Below are 22,287 nucleotides of genomic sequence, written 5' to 3' on the forward strand. Positions count from 1 at the left end.
GATGCGTTAAACTTCCTGACTCCTCTCGCTTACCCATCCACCTAATTACCTTACCCCACCTGCGTCCAGCCGGTCGTGCCGACCCAGGCTCGCAGATCAAGGGTGCACCGGTCCTTGGACGCGACAACGTAAACCTTTCCCTCACCCCTTCATCACTAACCCCTGCAAGGCCATTTTCAGCTGTGCCCACAGAAGCATCCTTCTCTTTTTCATGTCCTTTCTTCCCTGCTCTCATCCTCCCATAGCATCACCCGAGCCCCCTTTTCACATGGATCAAGACTAATTCTCATATATCTGTTAGTTGGCTGACAGACATGTTTATTGTTATGATTTTTCCCTTGGAGAAATTAGTTCTAGCATCATGCCCTTGACTCCTGCAGATACCAACTGGATGACCTCTGGCTTCTGAACCTGATACTGGCCATGATGCTGAGGCACAGGCCTCGCAGCAACCATCCTAAGCCCTCTAACGTTTATTTAAAGTGGCACTTCCCTGTGATCTGAGACAGGAGCCTGGAAGTATGAATGCCTTCACTTCCACACAAGCACTTACAACCAGCAAACTCTTGGGAGGTATAGGGGAAAGGGTGTGGATTCCTGCAACTATTATTTCAAGACCGTATATGGAGATTATGTGCTTTACTGAGTGGAACAGAATCACAAGCAGAGCTTAAGTGGCTGAAGCAGATCCCTTCTCAGCATACGCAGAAGGGAAGAGTTTGTTACACAGGGAGTAGTAGGATCTAAAATCCTCATACATGTCCCCAGATACCACTTACATGGCTAACTTTAGCTTCATAAGCACCAGTTACCTATCTAAGCTGTGGGTGGATTTCTGCTGTTTTAGGATTTATTAATTGCTAGCAGGATAATTCTAAGCCTGGTGCTGTTTTGCAAAAACTGACTGAAGGAGGTTTCTGAAAAATTGTTGCAGGGGAGGGCAGGAAATATGTCAGTAATTCTGACTTCCTGTGGGTGGCTGGAGCTTGGATTGTGGTTGCAGTTTGGTTGGATTATGAAGATAAATAAATCCTACTCTTCCTGATCTATTCAAAATCCAGCTAGACCAGACTTTAATCTCCCTAGCATTGTTTGGGAAAGCTGCCCCCATCGTATTGTCACTGATGAAGTCAATGGTGACAGATTTCCTGGAAAATATTAATGGAGATACATTAAAGGACTCTGCCCCTGTCCCTTCACAGCACCATCATTTTGCTAAGAAAGTCCATCTCCTGTTGCAACTTCAGGAGCCTCTGGGATTGGCAAATTAGGAGGACAGTTATTCTAGAGCATGGGTGTCAAACTCATCCAGCCTGCTGAGTTGGAGAAGGGGGACAGTGTCAGTCTGAGGCATGTGTTGCATGTGGTGCCTCTACTGGAGAAGCCTTATATGCTGGATCTGGTACAGACAGCCCATGTCTGAGGCCAGATCCAATAATGCAGAGCCAGTCTAGCACAGGCACCCCAAGCCAGCCCCATGCCATGTGCAGCCCATGCCAGACAGACTCTGCGTGCTGCATGTACTGGTTCCAGCAAATGCTGCATTGCAGGAGACAGCACCGTAGGTCAGACTGGATCCAGCCTACAAGCCATACTTTTGACACCCCTATTCCAGAGAAGCTTCCCACTAGTTCCAGCAAACCAATGTCTTCTTTGAAAAAGAAAAATAATAGGAGCAATTGTACCTAAAAGCAAACATGCTCTTAGCTTTATCTGTTAGACCTTGGTTTCATGCTTGTTTTCTACCTATGGCTGATTTTTAATAACACACTTACCATTGGAATATGTTCTCATTCAGGAATGTACATAAGCATGTGCACAAGTCAGTTTTTAGTCAAGGGATCTGAAGTTAAGCACTCATTTAAGAGCTCTCCTGTGTAATGAAGTTTTCCTGAATCATGGTCTATCATAAGAAGATTGTTCTACCATAACATTGCCCATTCATTTATATTCTATTGCCTGATTTCTCCTTTCCTCCTACACTGACTCGATATCCTGCACTGTACTGGCCAATGCCACATTTCCTTTTCCTTTAGCTAGTTCCCTATAGCTAGTGATTTGCTTACCCAGTCTCACTGGCAGCCATCTAATCCCTGAAGCCATCCATTCTGTTTTCTGCTCTTCTAAAATAGTAGCTTCGAGTAGACAGCTAGACAGGCTTCTCCTTGGTTCCAGCTGCCTTTACTGTCTCTTCTTTGTAAGAGACAGCCTAGACATCTATAGAGGGTGCTGGAAATGAGGAATAAATCCAGCAGCATGGAACAGATTTGGGAATTAGGTGCCTAAATATCTTTTGGGTCCTAGCAATGGGGCCTGTGGGTGGAGAACCGTGGGCATATGTTTCAGCCCAGGTTGACTAAAATACTGGGGGTTTTTAAGGCACACCAACTCAAATACCTTCTTAGTTATTGTTGCGCAGCTTCATTATGAGCCAACTCATGGAGCAATACAAGAAATTATGACAGTCCACTGGCACCTGTTGAAATAGTTTAATTCACTAACTGTAGCTACTAATAAATTGTTAGCACTGAGCCCATTTTTTGTTCTGTTGCCATCTGAAGGGTTATATTTGCAAATTGCCAAGTATGTGTGTTTATTTTGTGTGCATGTGTCTTTTGGGATGGGGAGGGGGAAGAGCTCTGTCTCTTAACTGAAGCATGAGTTTTCCACTTCACTGATCAACATTACTTTATTCACATCTTTTAAGGCCCCCAGAAGAATTTAAACAAACGCTGTGAGGTCTGAGCTAGCTGCTGCTTATCTGGCATTTAAGGGTATTCTAAGTTCATACAAATTCAGGTCACCACATGTTAGTAGTAACAGTTTTTTAACTGCCTTCTCAGAAGGTAGACAGCAATTAAGAGCAGACCTTTCAAGAAATGAATGGGAAAGTGGTGTCATGGTTAATTCTGTAGCAAGAAAACAGCAACAAATAAAATGATTAGGCCAAGCAATGCCTTGATCCCTTTAAAAATCTGATCTGCCATACAGGACACAAAAAACTTAGAAATCTTTTCCATCAGATAAGGTTTTTTTTAGCCCAAGGCATTTAGTCCCGTGATCAGCATTTATTGTGATAAAGGCAAAGATACAGCATATACATGTTATAAGGAGGCAAATATTGGCCTAGAACAAGACTTTTGTGACTGCTGAATGGTATGATGGGTGGTATAAATAATGCAAGCTGACAAAAACCACTACTGAGACCAAAGCAGGCTTAAGTTTCTTACAAAATGTAGTCAGTTCATCCAGCCTTAGAAAGTACAGATGTGTTTCAATGTAGTAACAGCAATTTCATTTGTAGAAAGCAGGGGCTACACATGTGCTGCCACTGATACTACAGAAGCAGGATCAGACCCCTGGCAGCAATACCCCTGGCATATGTTACAGTTAATCATGTCTTAGTGTTGTTACCCAGCCACATGTTAATGCAATGAATAGCCTGATAAAACAAGAAATAAGCCACAAAGTTATCACACAAAAAATAATTTTGTGACTGGTTCCTATTACCACATTAACTGAACATGTGGTCAGGCTGGGGCTCCTAGCCCTGGGTGCTTCCCTGTGGCTGAGAGTCCCATCAGCTGATCTGGGCTCCCAGCTACCATCAAGGCTAGACACTGTCAGCTGATTGGGGATCCCAGCCTCAGGGGTGTGTGGTGCACCTCCACAGTTGGGACACCAGATCAGCTGACGGGGCTTCTGGCATGGGCTCCCAGCCACAGGAACTTGCTACTTGCCAGTGCAGGGGAAGCTCAGAATCATGATCCTGGGCTCCCCTGTACTGGCAATAAGGTATGTTGGGACCGTATACTCAATCCTACAGTCACACCTCCTGCCATGCACATGTGGTCTGGAAGGAGATACCATTGTGGGGATTGCACCAGATCCCATGGTGCCTTTACTTGCATATCTGCCAGGGGCCCAAGTCTGAAAGCAGGCAGTTGGTCTAACCTCAGATGGGGAAGTTTAGAACTCAGTATGGCAAACCAAGCCCCCATATGTTTATAGCCACATAGTTAAATTGGTACACGTTTCTACTATAGACACCTGAAGACTAGAGACAGAAGTTACACATAAATTGGTTGAAGTCATCAGAAACTGATTTAAACCTGTAAGAGAACAAAACTTCAGTGCACATAAACTAGTTTCAACTGGTTTAAGCTAAACTTGGTTGAATGTAGTATGCTACCTAACTGATTTGGGTCAAACCAGTTTATGAAACTTGTGTCTCAGACCCCTTCCTGGTTCAAGTTAAGTCAGAGTCCTCCCGCATATCCTAGCACGCTTTCCATCCCTGGGCTGGGCTGTGCTGTCTTCTCCAGCAGAGAAGGGTTGGAGAGAGCAGGCACAGACTACATTCCCCTTCTCCCTGCACCACCCCCCCCCCGGGTAAACCATGGAAACTTCTCTTTCCCCTAGTACAGAGCTGCCTGCCTTACTAAAAACTTACTGTTGACTGTAACTGTGGAATACAAATCCCAGAGGAACCTGGAACCAGGAAGAGGAACTGATGAGCCCTGCAGAGTCCTGCTGCTCTGATTCTGGACTGCAAATCCCAGAGACCTCAAGGGCAGTAGGAAAAGGAAGTGAACACGCAGGCCAAGCTAACTACATACCAGAGAGTCATGGTCTAGCACTCCCCCATCTTCTGGTATGTGGCTGCATTTCCTGAATCAAAAGTGCATGACTGTCCAGTTGATTCTCAGTTTAATCTCTGCAGTTTAGACTAACCTGCAAAGACTGAATCAATTCAGCCTCTGGCTTTTTGACTGTCTCTACTTAGCTTAAATGGCCGCATCCAGATGTACAGACATGTGTGGTTTGTGATGCCGCAAACCTCTTTGTGGTGCCACAAACCAAATGCCCAGAACATTAAAATGTGCCTTGCACTGAAAATTTGTAGCACGGGGGCAAATTTTCCTACCAGGAAATCCCAGTAAAGCTTAATTCAGTAACTCACAGGAATCTGATTTCCATGATGTTGACAGAGTCCATGTTACTTTATGTGAACAAAGTTATTTTACAAACAACCTAACCTCATTGAGAAAGGTGCATCTTTAAATGGGATTCCTTTTTAAGATCCTCTAAAAGTCCCTAAGGAAGAATTGCGTTTTACTATTATTATAAATGCACTGTGTTTTTAGTGTATCATTAATACATTAGAATAAAGAGATGCTTTAAGAACAGAAGTATGAGTACTGCTTAGAATTAATACATTTCTAGTGGGATTTCTTTTCTTATGAAATCTAAAGATGCTTCCTTCCTCTCCAGTTATTTTTAAAGCTGTTCCTATAGCAACAATTTTTGGCAGTTAAAGGTCCAACCCATGTACAGTTCTGGGCTGCAAACAATTTGTGCATGTCTTCAACTGTAGTTAAGGCAACACAATACCGTAGCATGGGCATAATTATACCTGTGTAAAGGTGTTTATAGCAGGACAGAAGAATATATTATAACAAAATAAATACTTTTATAATGGTGTAAAATTACATCTGCCCAAAGGCATTGCACAGAAATATCTAAAGTACACAATCTTTCTGTAACATAACCTTAAAAGCCAGTGTTTTCTATGACAACTACTTCCAGAGGAATTATTAACCATCTTACAATTAGAATGTAAGAGATATTAAAAATATTAAAAATACTTTTTTTCCATACAAATACTAGTAATGTAAAAGCTCGCCCTCCCTGGTTTTGTTATAGAACCATGGGATAGTATAAGGGATGTTTTATTGTCAGCATCAACACCCTAGCGGAAGGAATGAGGTTGGTGAATGTAAGAGGCTTTTCTCTATTATAAAAGAAAATTAGCCACAGACATCCAATAAATTTTCCCCAAAATACACATGCACAGTATTTTAAACAATTTAACTAAAAGAAACTTTTCTTACCAGCTATGTCAGTATTTCAGACATCACCACTTCCTTGGGTTTTTTATTGTTTTCCAACAGTAACTCAAGTAGACATGATCTGGATTTTTTAATTTAAAAAATAAACCCTTAAAATTAATTGTTTGAGGTTTCTTTGCGTGGCATAAGTGCACAAAACTCTCTTCCTCTTTTTTGGTAAATCACTCCATTTTGAGATGTGGCTTTAAAAGCTTGTGAATACAAGTAAATCTACCTCCACTTGTATTTTGACCTTCAAAATTAGTATTTCTAGAGCAAATGTTAGAGTTTTACCATAAATATCTGAATAAAGGGAGCTAACCTTAATTTTTGCAGCAGTAGACACAGCCACTATAATATTTCTTAGAACAAAAAAAGTGTTTGCGGATTGGCAAGTCATTTATGCCCTTCATTTAATGGATGTCTCTTCATGACAGCAAGTTTCGTTCTTTACATGGGATATAGTTTGACTGTATTTCAGTCATCCATAGAACTAATCTGGGATTAGCCAGATTTCACCATTGCAACACAGTTTGAACATATGGCACCAATGGCCATCATCTTTTTACCAACTGTCTCACTATAACTTCTGATAGCAGTATGTCTTCATATTTGTTCACTGCTCATACCCCAGTTGTACAAGCAGTAAAACACAGAGGAAATCACTAAAGCCAGTTTTCTGGCCTGGTATATTTATTCTGTGATATTACCGTGAAATGAATAATTACTGCTACCAAAGTATTAGCTTTAGCCTTGCATTCTAATATAAAAATTAACAGCAGCCTTACAGCTTTTCAGTAAACCACAGAAGAGACAGAGTTAATGAAACAACTTGAGTAGATTCAAATCCAAAAATCCAAATAATAAAAGGATGGAAGGATTTCATGTACACAGATACATTTATATAGCAATATCTATTCAGATAAAATTATGGCTAGGGACAGACATTAAAAAAGCCTGAGCTTGAATTGATTCAATTTTTGCAGGTTAGTTTAAACTGACTAGGCTAAATCAGTATGTAACTGAACAGACATGAACAGACATCCCAGAAATACAGGCACATGCCTGTAGTGGCTCAGGCTAGAAGCCAGAGGGTGCTAGAGCAGCCCTCCCTACCCTTCCAAAGTGCTGAGCTGTGGGAGGCGTAGCGAGGCCCTGGCAAGACACTCTGATTAGGGGAGGGTTCCCTGCCCCCCACTTTGACCAGTCCAGCAGGGAATTGATAACTCAGTGTTTATAACCCCATTAAGAAAAAAACAGAGGGACATTACCAGCTACCTGTTGATTCTGCCTTTGTCCTGTCTGCCATAGCACGGACTATAGCCAGCATGTGGTCTGCTAGCTAATGTTGAGAGGTGTCTCTGTAAGGCAGAGGGGATGGGGGGAAATCACTGCTTAGCAGGGAGTGGTGGGAGAGGGAGGAGCAGCCTGCAGTCTCTGCCAGAGCTGCAGCTGAGGAACAGAGGGGAGGGGCCAGCTCTGCTGTGGAGCCCCACCCAGCCCAGAGAGCATGCTAAGATGCTGGGGGAGCCTGGTTTAGCTTAAACAAGCAAGGGGCTTAGGACAGACATTGCATAAACCGGTTTGACCCAAATCATTTAAGCCTGATACTACATCCAACCAGGTTTACCTCAAACCAGTTTCAGCCATTCTAAAACTGGTTTATGTGCACTGAACATCTGTTAGGTTACAGGTTTTAAAAAGTTTCTGATCACTTCAACTGGTTTGTGTATAATGTCTACCCCTAGCCTATATAAGTTTGTTTTCATTTTCAATTTTCCATGAAAGAATTAATCCAAAGTGACTGCAGCTCGTTATACTCAGTCTGCCCATTAATATCCTGTATGGGAAAAGTGTAGTACACATCTATAGTGCTTTCACATCTCTCTTGGGCAGCCAGCATTCTCTGGCATATCCTGTCTACCTGTGCTGCTCAAGCCAAACCTAGGAAAAAGGTGGTGAAGCTACCTCTGCTATTAAGGGCAGAGATCTCAGGATCTGCAGCTGGGGCAGATGTATGGGCAGTTCTCAAGAGCGGTTTCTGAACACTTTATAAGTGATACAGATGTACTCATGTATGTAAACATAGGTTCAGACTACACTGAAGATGTTTAATCAAGACCTGAAAACAATTCAGCATTGCAATGGTTATCAGTGGGGTTGCAAACAACTCCATACATGTATGCAAATCTGGGTTTAGAACTATTGGAAACAAACCCAGCTCAACTGCGCAAAGCTGTCATCTTGCCTCATATCTCTTAATGCATCCCCACCTTTCACTGAGTTCCCAGAAAGAATAAAACCATATTTATTTTAGCTCTCAGACAGTATTTGTAAAATTAATGTCCTTTTTTATTAGTATGACTAGATATAAACACATCTAGCTGGCTCATGTACCATTAATTCTATGTGGAGCTGCAGCTGACAGGAATAAAACAAGAAATGTGTTTATCACCTTACAAGGGGTTACAGTTTGTAGAGAAATGAAGAATAATTCTCACTGTCATAGGTATGAGAATACAAAGGGAGGCAATTAATACATGGGTAGGAGGAATAACTTTGACTTTAGCGTCTACATATAATAGTGTCATGTGCACACATAGAAAAAGCAGTATAAAAATACATTTATAAAATTACAAATATACTCTTTACATGGAATGTTGTGGCAGAAATAGTTGAGGGAAAATACTGCTTCTTTCTAAAGCCATTTAAGATATGGTTCAATACATCCTTTTTCTGTCAAAGATGGTTGCATTCAGTGGTGCCATCAGAGTCTAAGCACAGCTCACCATTTATGTCACTGGGGCAGCTGCTTGAAAACTTGGAGCAGGCAAGGCCCAATTAACTAGTGTGGAAATAATAACATTATTTCAAATAGTATCTCTTGGCAGTGCTCATATATATATGTATGTGTATATACACACACACAAACACACAAAATGGTCCTAAGTGTTTCCGTGCTTTTCACTATTCAAAGCTAACTCTAAGAACATAATTTGGTGAAATTAAAAATCAGGACAGGCTGCTCATGTTACAATAGCATCTTTTCTTTTCAATTAGATAAAAAGAGAAATCTTGTAAATTCTGTACTTCATAAAATGACATGCAGCTCTACTCTCTGCACTACTGTATGTTGGTCAAATGGCCCTTTACAATGCCATGGCCTGATTTTCAGGTGTTTTAAACTAACACGGGTCCTTAAATAAGCTACAACAGTTCCCATCAGTCAGGAATCTAGTCCCATGGGATAAAGATAGAGCAGGGTACTGAAACTATAATTTCCAGACCACCATATTCAAGATGTGGATGTCAGTAATCTACCTCATGTCACAAAGATTAGGTGCAGCCCTCAACTGGAAAAATTTAGAGAAGAGTAAATTCTCTTTTTTTACAGTTTAGGGGAGAGAAATACATATAATTTTCTGTTTCATAAACCCATGATATAAAAAGAAAATGACCATCGAGGCATCAGGTTCTGTTCTTGAAAGTACATCTCTAATTTGATAACAATTTAAATATAGTTTTAAAGCCTGTCACTATATATATATATATATATATATGAATATAGTGGACACAGGTAAAGAGCATTGTCTTTCACTTGTTATTTGAAGTGTATCAAAAAAAGTAATGCTCAATTTTAGAGGTAAATATGTAACTATAGCAGTAATTTGAACTATGCTATTTAATTGGAGTTGACAGCATCTGAAACAACCATTTATCAGCTGTCTAAAGGAACTAACCAGATATATGGGAATTCTACAAAAGACAGATTCTTGAAAAGGTCTCATTATGCTTACATGGGGGCAAGCTAGAGATAGTAGAAATGATAATGTTATTGCAGACCTCAGACTAGATTCACAGAGGGAACTTAAAGGTTGTATCACTGAAACTTAATTTTCAGTGTTCTGAGTGGGATCTGTGTGAGCTAGCCTATAAGAAATGCTTCACCCCTGGAAGATGGAAGTGGCTATCTCCACTTTTGGATTCTCAGCCATTGATCCTCTTCTGCCATTAATTGCTTAGGCCACACAATAGTTCCATGGATAGAGTACTCATTTAAGATAGCAAGAAGACTACTGTCTTATGATATGGAGAGCCCAAGTTCAAATACCCCTTCTATGTGACTAGTTTTGAGCCCAGGATCCTCCACACAGGAGCGTGCTCGATCCACCTTTTCTGTTTTGCATACAAAACATGCATTAAAACAGTAGCATAACTAAGGGTAGGAGAGCAGCACATCTGCCCCAGGCATCAATTTATAGGGAACTGCCAGAATGGTGGCTCCTGGGAAGCCCAGCTGCCAGTAGATGGGAAGTGTGTGTGGTAGCAGCAGCTGCTGCTGGCTGGTGTGTGGGGAGAACATTTCATGGCAGTACCAGCTGGATCTTTTGAGTCTGCAGTAGACTTTTTTGCTCAGCATCTTACCACCACCCCTGTGTTCCCTGGTCTCCACCCAGGGTGCCAATTTTGCTAGTTACACATCTGGCGCGGGCTGGCATCCAAATTTTCCTCCTCGTGTAAGTGCTCTACCTACCCAGCTATGAAATCATTCTCCATCTCAGTCAAAGAATGTTTAGTTATTGAGAAACAACTTAAAGAACAAATTGAAACAACAAAAAGAAATTTAAAAAGCCCAGCCTGTTGGTTAGGGCACTCTTCTGGAAAAGGGGAGATGGGGATTGAAGGCAGTGAAAATTTGAACTGGAGTTTCCCACATTCGAGTTGAGTAATCTAAGCAATTGGATAAAAGGGTGGCAGTGACAACTCATCACCAGTTCATCCCCTGCTGGTAAAGTATGCAGGGGGACACTGATAATGTTTAGGCAAGAGATAGGCTCCAGGCTGCTCAGTGTTATCAAGACTTACGCAGTTCTGTGCCAGCCAAGTGGCAGAAGCTTACTTTACTTGGACAACTCCAGAAGTAGGCAGGTATTCCATTTTAGATTAAGGCAACTAAAGTGGCAGTCTGATGCCTAGATCTCCCTCGCTAGCATAGCTCTTCGGCATCATTGCTGTGAATGTATTGACTTTACTCTTCATTGCAAGAATTGTGGGTGGAAACAGTATGTGCTACTAAGTGGATATTTTTATAGGTTTGCTAATCTGTGCTACAGCTTAATTTAGAGGTCTGAAAGGCAGAAACTGGCCAAATCTTCCTTTAAGCCTTTTTTTGTTGTGCTTAGAATGGTAGCACAACACAGCTAAAGGCGGAGTCAAAGGATTACGAACATATCAAACCTACCCAGAAGGTATCCTCAGTGGCAGAAGTTTACCAGTTCACTTATATTTCATTTTCCACAGCTCCACGTCAATAACACCTAGAGCTCAGAACTGTCCTGAGTTTCTTGCTTGCTAAATCTTGAATATTCAAGAGCTGAAGATCTTCGCCTTCTTCCAGTCAGCACAATTCTACACATCTGGAGTTAGTTTAGTAGAAAGGTGTGGATGTATATTTGTCTTTCAATCCATTCAACAAAGTGTGACACATTGCTATAAACTCCAGGTCCCAAAACTTTTGAAAAGCAGACAGAGCCCCAAGATGTTAAACCAAACAACGTCCAGCGTCCTGCAGGCTGCTCACAAACAAGAGGGCCTCCACTGTCTCCCTGCAATTCAAGAGAAAAATACAGTCTATGGAGGCTGCATGTAATCAGTGTTGTTAAGATGGAGGCTGTGTTTGAGTGTCTAGAGGATGTATGAGTTCAACTTAACTCAGTTGAAAAATCTGGTTTATCAGTTCAACCACATAAGAACATACAAGCTTCTCCAGTAATAGTTTGGTTGCTACATTTATAACAAAACTAGCTGTTCAAGATTCACACCAATTAAAAAAAGTCTTACTTAATTAACAAAAAGTAATTCTTAAGAGGCACCAAACAGCAGATCATAATCCGTTTTAAAGTTTATTGCACCATAAAAATGTATGATTACTTATTTAGACATGGACACTAAGAACATTAATCTATTGCGTCACCTTTGTATTTCAACAAGCATCCTGTACATACATTATTAGACTGTTTTATAAAAAAGAAAAAAAGTCAGTTTCGTGTTTCTACCCAGAAAGTGGCTTACCATACATGAGTCCACAGTGCCAGACTCATAGCCTGCACATAACATCCTGCTGGTGATGGTCTTCATGTCAAAGTATGACTGACATTGTTCTAGGGAAATAATGCGAACTTCTCCTTCTTGCAGTTTAAAAGGCACTGGAAAAAAAAGATTCTGTGTTAATCTGTGTATTGTCTTATAATAATTTATTTAGTGTTGTCTGAGATGGAAACATTTTTCTACTACAGAGACAGAAATATTACTTCAAAAGGGTCTGTTAATAAAAAATGATTAAAGAAACAAGGGTCATGCTCAGTAAGAAAGAATTCCTCCTCAGCTCAGAATACAGGGGAACAGTAGTAGTTTCTGAATGGCCACCAATGGGTATTCAAACTGCTTGAGCCCCAGAGTCAGAGGTGCATGTGTAGGGGGTGTTCAAGTTGTGCTCTGTTACTCACACAGGCATGAGCAGACTGCAGAGCAATCTGCAGGTGGCTGCACTCCCAATCAAGCACAACTGCCTGATTGGGAACAGGGCCAAGCTGTTTCCTATAAAAACAGGGCTCTGAGCAGCATGACCAGTAGTCTGCTGCAAGTAGCTGAGGAGAGTGCATCACCTGGCTGGAGCTGCTGCTCATAATGCCTTGGAGGTAGAGGGAAGGCGCTTTGGGGAAGGTGAAGGCTCCTGGTCCTGAGGCATGACCTAAAACTACACCCTGCTGGGGTTAGATGTGGTGGGGCTGCTTGTGGCAGGGCAGCTTCTAGGAAATGACACTCCTGTGCCCTCCCCAGTGGAGGGTGAGTATGGGTTGCCAGAAAGCCTCACCCACCACTGCCTGGGTGGGTGACCCTATGGAAGGGAAAGGCTAGGGGAGCACACCCTGAAGGCAAAACAAGGGTCCAGGTTCACTGTGAGTCCTGAGGCAGGGCCCAAGTTAGGAAGGGACCTAAGGCATCTTCTAGGCTTACTGCGAGTCCTGAGTTGCATTAAGGAATTAAATGTGAGGCTCCAGAGGGGTAGGCCTCTAAGCCTATAAGGGAGCTAGATGTAAGGCTCCTCAGGCAATGGGATTAAGGGGATTGAGGGGACCAAGAGAATCCTGAGCCGGGCATGGAGACCGAGTAAAAGATAGGCGAGTGGTTACCCCTGAGACAAGGGGATAAGCCAATGATTTGACCGGCCCCAGGATGCCTTCTTGTTACAAGGGGTTAGTGTATGTTCAGTTCAGAGAAATTGCTTTCAAGAGGAGACTGGATAGGCACCTGGCTGGGGTCTTGTGACCCCTGCCACCCCCAGTGCTCCTTCCTGCCCATGGCAGGGGTCAGACTAGATGATCTGTCTAGGTCCCTTCCCACTCATTGATTCTATGATTCGCCTCTACTGGCTAAATCAAGACTGGATTTGATAAAGAGCCTTTAGAAACCCTGTTATAGTGCTTTTAGAATGCATGGAAAGTAGCTTCAAGGCTCCTAAAAAGTAAAATGATCTTGGGGATGGATTTGACACAGTATATCTAAGAATGAGGAGATACAAGATCTCTTAGACCGTTTAGGTGCTAATGCAAGGTTGTTTCCTACCGTAAACCTTTACCATCACTCAAATCTGATGGGAGATTGGAAAGTACTTTCCACTATAGTTTTAACAATATGGAATCAAGATGAATACTTTCAGTTTTACACTTCTTCATAACCTGTTACTTTGAAATCTGTGGCATTAACAACACTGGAAAACACTGTGCTACAGAGGGGCTGGCTGGGGCATAAGGCAGTCCCCACACTGAAGAACTGTCATGCCCTAGCCAGCCCCATCAGCATTTACATCTGCTTTGCTGTGCAGTAAAGAACACCACAGTAAAATAGTACTTGTAATTTACAAGTAGTATTCTACAGCAGAGTTTATTAATTTACTGCAACCTAATAGGACAGCATGTGTTGCTGCTGAGACTTTACTGTAGACCTAGTTAGGCAGCTCTGCAGCAGCTTGCTCAGTGATGTTTACTTCTGTGTTCTGAGCTGTAGAAAATTAATTTTCAGTTATATAAAGGAATGGTTTGACTGATGTTGCATTATGTTTGATATGGCCATGGTAAGTCAAGAGACAGTGGAGGAAGGAAAAAGAGAGGAATCCCAGCCTTCAGACTACTCTCCCCTGTGAAAAGACCTGAAACTCCTGTGGATGAACCCTCTGTGGCTCAAGGATTAGACTCTTAAATCATCTCAAGAACCATCTTCAGTGAGTCATGGTAAAGATCATCCTTGAACTGAGGGCCTGCCACTGCCGATGAAGTGAAATATCATTCAAGAAAATGCTGTGAGTGATCTCATTGTCTGTAGAGCTCAGGATTTACACATTTCCCCTGGTAGTAACTCCAAAAAAAAAGGGAGGAATATTTCCCTATCTAAGGTGCACTAAATAGAATGTGAAAGGACAGCTGGAATATTTTATTTAAGCTGTGTGTGAATTTATTTTATTAATAAAAGATTTTATATAATACAAATTCTACTGTCACAGGACCCTAAAGTTATAAGAAACAAGAAAAAATGTTTCTGTCATAACCACTTATGACTGATAGAATGGGTAGCATCACAAAGCCACAGTGTGACCCTGAAAATTTTGTTGTCAACAAAATACCTATTTCTTGAGCCAACAAAAGAAAGCTTGAGCCTAAAGCCTTGCACTCAACTAAGAGCACGTTCATCTTCTGGTCATTTCACATACTCTCAGGATAGCTTCACATGCTTCTTAATCAGGCCACTGATTAGCCATGACAACATTTCCTCAACAGGAACTATTAGATACTCAGCATTTTTGGAAAACCAGCTATTTTGTCTAAATGCCCAACTATACTGAGTTAGGCTCCTGTTATTGAAAAATTAGGCTCTAAATCACAAAATCATAGATTTTGTATGAATGTTCTGATACATAACAAACCACAACAAGTGTATAATTAAAGGTAGGCAAAATGATTTGAAACTGGAAACAAGTATTTGATCAGGTTAGTAGAAGATTAACACATTCCTCCAAAAATCTGGAAAGAATTCATCTTACTTTTGTTGCCCATGTGTCCCCAGCCTGTGATGTAGCAGTAGGTATCCGGCTCAATCAACTGTTCCCTGCTTGGTAAGCAGACTGGCCTTACATAACTTGTCTCACTGATATCTTCATTTAGTTCTACAATGCTGATATCATAGTCAACCACTGCTCTGTTATACCGTGGATGCAAGATAATAGTCTTCACTAGTCGGGTCTGCATGAAAACTGATGGATGATCCAGATTGCTTATACCAAACACCACTTTCCAAACTGCAGCATTCTCTCTCCTTTGAAAGAAAGGAAAACATTAAATTCAAATAAAAAGTTATTTTAGCCACAGCTGTCTCACAAGTAGTCCTATATAAAAAAAAAAATAGAAATCATACTTTAAGAATCTATGTTAAAAACTAAGATCTGAGCAACAATGCAGAATGAATTTTATTAGTAGGTGTTTAGGATTGTGAATCCAAAAAGATGATAAAGCCAGTAGGGAAATACAAATTGGGACTAAGTGTATTGCTTTCCTCCCAATGAATTTAGGGTCACATCTTCCAAAGTTCATAGGTGCATATCTGCTTTGTTAAGCACCAGTGCCATTCTCAGAACCACTTGTTACCATACCAGTGAGTGTAAGTTTCTCCTGGTGGGTATGTGCAAAGCCATCTAAGTGATGATCTAATAGCTCCCCCGCTCCCCACATCCCCGACAGGTAACAATCTTCTCAGAGCCCTAGTTCAATGCGAAGTCCCACAATAGGTTGCTCCCAGGAACAAGAAACGTAGGTTCTCTCCCACTAGCTAGGGCTACCATCTTAGAGATAAAAAACATGGAATCACGTCTCTATTCTGTATGACCTGGAGTTGAGATATGAACTCACATCTCAGGTGAGTGTCCTAACCACTGGGCTAGACATCAGTCTATATATAGCCCAGTAAAGGATGGGCAAGTATGGCCCATCATGAAATGCAATGGCCTTACCCCAGGATGTGCCAAGTGCCCATTTCCATTTCAATCAAGCTGTTCAGTCAGTATCTTATACTATGAGGCCGTGATAATCCACTACTTTGGTTATTTTTTACTAATTGATTTCTATAAGCCTTTAAAACAACCCAACATTTAACTTTAAAGTTTTTAATGAAGATCTAGCCACTAATGCACACTAAAAAGTCAAGAATCAGAGATTTTTTTATCACATGGGGAGGCCTAGCAGGTCTATGGTGGGAGGGGTGTTGCCCAGATCAGATATGGACTAGCCAGGGTGTTAAAAATAGTTTGGTCAGTGTCAACAGAGATGTAAAAACAGTATAGCCTGGGAACTATGGACTGCTAAGAGTGGCTGGGCTTTCCCAGCCCCAGGGCTGTGCTGTGAATGCATTCAGTAGGCTGAGTTAACCTTTGCTAAGTCAGGTCAACCCCTTTGCTGATCTAAAGTTAGTTCACCTCAGATGAGAACTAATTTTAGATAGGGTGTGCCATTTTAGGGTGACCTAAGCCCTGTGATTGCTTGCACACCAGGGCATTTAGATCACTCTGACCTTGGTGAGAGCTATCTAACTACAATGTTTGTATATACCCCTTGTCGGGTGTGGTCTGAAAATGCCTAAGGCTGAAGATCACTTGTCAGTTTGACTTTTAAACAGTTACCCAAGACTGCATATTTCCATGTTTCCATTTTGATATCTGGATTTTTTTTCATGTGAGGAGGTAAACACAATAGAATCAAGAAAATCAAACCAATTTGAGACGCATAAGAATGGAGCCATAAAAGGATAAGGGCATGAAATCTCATGATTAGAGCTAGTGGTAAGTCACAGGCTCTGTGACTTTCTTGTGGCTTAAAATAAAAAAGAACCCTCAGCATTTACACAACAGACTGAAGAGGGTTTTGTACAACATAGCAAACTTTGCAGACACTGAGGCTTAACCAAAGCTACAGATAAGAAGGAAAACAACAGCTTTTTTTTCCCAGCAGCCAACCAGACTGTGGTTTTTAATCATCTTTTAAGAGTTTTGATTGCAAAATAAAGGCTATTTTCATAAAATAATGAGATACGCAAATGCTGACATTTCAGGCTACAATTATCCTTTTATTCCCATGACTAGTTTGTGACTTTTTTGTATATTTTTCATAACAAACTACTAAGAATATTTATGTTCTAGCATGTCTTACAAGCGTAGAGCAAGGAAAATAAAACAGGCCTGAGCAAGGAAGTTCACAGCTTGAACTTATTGTCCAAAGGCAGGGAAAAATTATTTAGTATTTTAGTTTTGATCTTGGATGCTTTTATACAATGGATTTCAAACCCCAGGGAATACAGCATTTCACTCCAGTAACTGAAGAGTATATGGATGATGTGTTCTACAACATTTCTCCCATCTCAAAGGTCTACGAAGGTATCAAACCCATATTTGTTATAATGCTTTCTGCTGAATGGCTATGATATTCACACTGCAGCCTGGATCACAAGCTTAGCTAAAGTGTTTCTACCTAACAAGTCTTTGGATAAAATAATACATATTCTCCACTTCCAAGAACATATAAAATATTTGTTTTACATTTTTTTTTAATTGAAACAATTTACCATAAAACAACCTAGCAGTTATAAACTGCAACCCCCACCTCCCCATGCATCATTATAACAAGGCAGTATTATCAAACACCTAAGGAAGGAGAATAGCTACTGTCATGTATGAAAGTATACTTTTAAAGAATTTAACAACCTAAAATCTTTTGGCTTATGAATCAATGCCACTATAACACCAGCAGAGGGAGCATAACACATTTCTTGTAAATCCTCAATGAAAGTTTAAGGTTTAAGGTGTGGAAGTTGAATAATCTGTTGTCTTCCCAAAAATTTGGGAATAGTTGGGATCTGGAATGAAAATGCCTTTTTAAATATAACATTCTAGGTACTCCCTTATGTGGTATAGCTCTAATCAGCAATAAATGACCTGCTTCAAATGGTTAAAGTCCTCCTGAAATCTACAGACTGGGAGGTTTCTTTCTACTAGATTGTCTTCTCATTTGTCACTAATGGGTGACACCTCTTACCTGTTGAATTCAAAGGCATTCCAGTGTCGCTGAGATGTTCTTGTAAAGCTGTAGAAACACTACAGCAATGAATGAAAACTACTGAGATGCTGTCAAACTCTATCAACTAACCATGAAGCGAACTTGTGTTTAAATTGTCCCTTTAGATTAAAAAAAAAATCAGTTGTTCACAAGTAATTTACAGAGGCTGTCAGAGCAGGCTGAAAAAGAAAAGCAGCTGCTAACAGAAAGAAAATTATCAGGTAAGAAATGTCTCCTGCTTCACATTTCTCTCCTCACTCATCACTAACAGGAAGTAAGCAGGCAGGGAATCACAGACCTAGATGGAAGATTACAGCAGAATTTTAATTACTACAGCAGAATACAGCTTCCCACCATATAAAGCAGATGCTTTGTAATTTAAGGAATTATTTGGGAACCAACCAAAAGTCCCTCCTACCTAAATGATGCTTCTGTGAAGGAATGGAAAGCTACTTTTTCCAAATACTTTCTTCCCCCATTATTATTAGGTACCTTGTAAAAGGAAATTTGACTTCTTTGCTGAATGATTTGCCAGAAACTGTGCAGGGGGACAGTTATAGGGCACAGAAAGAAAGCACTGCTGAGGAAAAAAGACCCAGCAGAGGTGTAACTGGCATGAACATCACGTGCCCTCTGCAGCTGGGGAGCACAGTGAGTGCCCACAGGCAGCGGCGGCAGCAAGCAGGGAGCTCCTGCAGGCTGCCGCGGCGGTATTGGCAGTGAGGGGGGATGATGAGCGCCAACCAGCGATCAGCAACCAACCGCAGATGCCATTGGGAGCCACTGGCAATCAGTGACCACCCACAGATGCTGGCGGCAAGGGGAGTGGTGATAAGCGGCAACCACCCACAGGTGCTGCCAGCAGTGTTGGTGACAGCCAACCTCAGGGTATGCACAGCCAATCTCAGGGGGTACATGTGCACCTGTGTGCACCCCCTACACATCACCAATGGTAACTGGTAAGATTTTCACCCTGGACCAGTGTTTTCCAAATCTGATGGGTTTATGTCCCACTCCTATGCTCCCCTACTATGGCTGTCACTGCTGCTTCCCTCATTGCCATGTGCTGAGTACCACCAATTCTCCTCACCCTGGCAACAGACAGCAGGGAAAAGAAAGAGAGCAACAGCAGCTACACTGGAGGGTCTGAAATACAGGGCTGTCCCTCAAAAACCCCAAAACCCCCATGCCCCAGAAGCAGCATGGTGTCCTTGTGCCTGGGTGCTGCTCCCACTGCCACAGTGCAGACTCCTGGGGTGGGGGTCCATTCTGGTTGGTGCCTCTGGCTGGTGTCCTGCTCACCCATTCCTAGTTATGTTACAGAGACCCAGCAATGAGTCCCTCAGGTTGGGGAGGTAAAAGAGAAAAGGTTCAAGCCTTGATTTTTCACATAACTTGCTCAGAAAACTTGCTTTTGCATTTCTGGGATCTTACGTTTGCAAGGTTTATCCATAAGCAGGCTGGAAGTGGTTTTCCCTCATGTTCTTGGTTGAGCCTCACCACAATGAGTTAACAGAGTCCAGTGGTATACCTATGTGACTCAAAGCAGAAGGAGCCTGCTCCAGAGGTGCTGTGTCAAAGGAACCTGAGGTTTAGACCCTCAATATCCTGGTGTTTTCACACTTCAGGAAAGGTACAAGAAGCTAAAAGCTGAAGTGAAGTCACTACTGCACAAAAAATAAAGTTATGAAGCAGAAATAAGCAACCCAGGTTTCCTAGTGCCATGACCTGAATGGTGGGGCATAGTCCTGGAGTGTCCATTAACAGCACAGAACCAACTCTGAATTCCACAGGAGAGAGGTGTCACCCATTAGTGATACACAGCAAAAGAAACAGTATAGCAGAAATGTCCTTAAACCCTATCTGGGGGAAAAGCATGCCAATGGATGTGACACAGCTCTGCTTGTCTTTAGAAGCGAAATTAACAGATTGTGGTGCAAAACCAAGTAAAGATGATAAACTTCAAGACCAAACATTGTTTCTTCAAAAAGGTGCTCTGGTTAGCATTAAAAAGCCATTGAGATCTGATCTCAAAGATGCACGTTGGGCACTCTAGTCTTCAAAATCCTTGGGGTATGGAAGCTCAGGTCCCAGAAGGTAGGAATTATTGGTAAATATTGTCTTTTTAATGGTAACAATCATATTGGAGGTAGCATATAATTTTCTTAACATTAGAAAAGGAAACTTCAGTACCTCAAAGAAATATTGAGATTATATTACATACACACACACGTGTGTGTGTGTGTGTGTGTGTGTGTGTGTGTGTGTGTGTGTGTGTGATCACTGTTAAATAGATGTATAACAGTGACTACTGCCCACCTGTTCCTAGCCATTTTTATTTTGGCACTCAGTGAGATTTATCAGTCTATTGCAACTATATGTGACGCATTAAAATGTCATTTAAAGAAGGTGAGATTTTTTTTCTGAGTTTCCCAGCTGAGTCAGAGCTACACCATTTACCCTCCATCAGCATCAGATACCATTTTCAAGCCCATATTATCTGTTGCTTTGGACAAGATCATAACCTATTACTATGCTTATTGGAAGTCTTGATATTTTTGCATGGAAGTTGTTTATCCAAGTAATAATTTGCACATTAATAATAAAACTGATTGAGCGCTGCTCACCCCTCAAAGCAATGGGCTACTGTCAAGACCCATTTCTTTGCAATCAAAACACAGCCACATATGTGCCCACTTGGCTCACTCTGCAGAGAGCACTGCCATGGCCACCGTCCTGGGCGGCTGGTTCTGCCACCAAGGATCCTCTTGTACATACGAGCTGCAGGACGACGGCCACAGTCTAAAAAGAAAGGAATGATAGAGTTCATTATCCAATACTATGATGCAGGCAATGGCCCCCAAAATATGTTCTGGAAAAAAAAAATTGCCAGTGGGTTTGTCCTGGGAAAAATACATAAAAATACAGAACCCGACATTTTAACACCATGCATACCAAGCTAAATTTGTTCCTCATTTCACTTCAGTGGATTTACTTCAAAGATTAACCAATCTGTTCCAGCCAGGTAGATGAAGAAATGAGAAAGAGTAAATTGGAGGAGTTTGCCTTTTTCTGTAAAGTGGAACCACCTGTCTATTCTTGAATAGGGTGATTGTTTTTATAACACACCTGTCAGCCACCATCATACAATAGCCCCCTTATAGTACTGGTCAGAACTGATCCTGAAGGACTAATGGTGGTAAACTCTTGTCCAAGGTTGGAATCCCAAATTGGAGATGTGCACTAGGGCTGTGCGAAGCTTCGGTAGCTGATTCAATTTGGAGGAGATTCAGCCCAATTCGGCAGCTGAATCTCCAAATCCAAATCGAATCAGGAGACCAATTAAAAGGTACAAATTGAATCAGAAGCCTCTCAATCAATTCAGAAGAGATTCAGCCATAGACTAAAGAGGCAGCAGTCCTCACCATGCTGAACACAGCTGCCTCCAGCTGCTAAGTCTGTTGTGGTGGGCAGAGGGGGGAAGGAAGGGGCATGCGGTAGGAGGGAGGGATTGGGAAGGCGGACAGGGAGGCATGGGATGCAAGTTTGGCAGTGGTGGGAGTGGGAACTATGTCCTGCCACTACTTGCCCAGCTGGGGCAGGGGAGGAGGTCTGATGCAGGCACAGCTCGCTCTAGGCATAAAGGGGCAAGCAGCAGCAGGGAAGAGCCCCTGCTCCCAGCGCTGCCATGCCCGCATCCTGTGCTGCCCAGTGCCAGCTGGGCAAACGGCTGTTGCACCTGCATCCTGGGCCCCCTTGCACTGGCTGAGCTGGCAGCAGCAGTGCCAGCAGCAGTGCCAGCATCCTACGCCTCCCTGTGCTGGCTGGGCAAGCAGTGGCAGCACTCACATGCTGTGCCCCCCTACACTGGCTGGGCAAGTAGCAGCAGGGCATCCCAGTCCCACCAATGCCATGCCTGCATCCCACGCTCCCCTGCCCCCCCACCCCCCCACCCTGGCTGAGCAGCTTGTCCCAGTCCCAGCCCCAATCCCTCCCTCCCCCATGACCCTTCCCTTCCCCCTCCGCCCCCTACAACAGATTTACCAACTGGAGGCAACTGTGTCCAGCGTGGTAAGGACTGTTGCCTGTTTAGTCTATGGCCAAATCTCCAAAATGGTGCCAAATCTTTGGATCCGATTCAGCTGAACTGAATTGGGACAGTGATTCGAATCTTCTAATCAAATCACTGCCCCTTCGAATCAGCCAAATCTGAATCCAAAGCAAATACTTGCTGCTTCACA

The 22,287-nt window shown here is 42.2% G+C and overlaps 1 protein-coding gene across 3 annotated transcripts in view; it reads right to left on the reverse strand.

The window, feature by feature from the left end:
* Positions 1-3,059: 3,059 nt before the first annotated feature.
* Positions 3,060-22,287, reverse strand: part of CORIN (corin, serine peptidase) — a 274,799-nt gene continuing 255,571 nt past the window's right edge. For all 3 annotated transcript variants that reach the window (XM_090035881.1, XM_090035880.1, XM_090035879.1), the window contains 4 exons: positions 20,674-20,848; positions 14,989-15,260; positions 11,964-12,097; positions 3,060-11,497 (listed from right to left, as the gene is read on the reverse strand). In XM_090035881.1, the coding sequence (XP_089892007.1) occupies positions 11,315-11,497; positions 11,964-12,097; positions 14,989-15,260; positions 20,674-20,848 (764 nt within the window). In that variant the 3' untranslated portion in view covers positions 3,060-11,314. The remainder of the gene's footprint in view (positions 11,498-11,963; positions 12,098-14,988; positions 15,261-20,673; positions 20,849-22,287) is intronic.

This window comes from Crocodylus siamensis, chromosome 2 (genome assembly GCF_052110815.1).
Source record: "Crocodylus siamensis isolate JL-2025a chromosome 2, ASM5211081v1, whole genome shotgun sequence".
NCBI lineage: Eukaryota > Metazoa > Chordata > Crocodylia > Crocodylidae > Crocodylus > Crocodylus siamensis.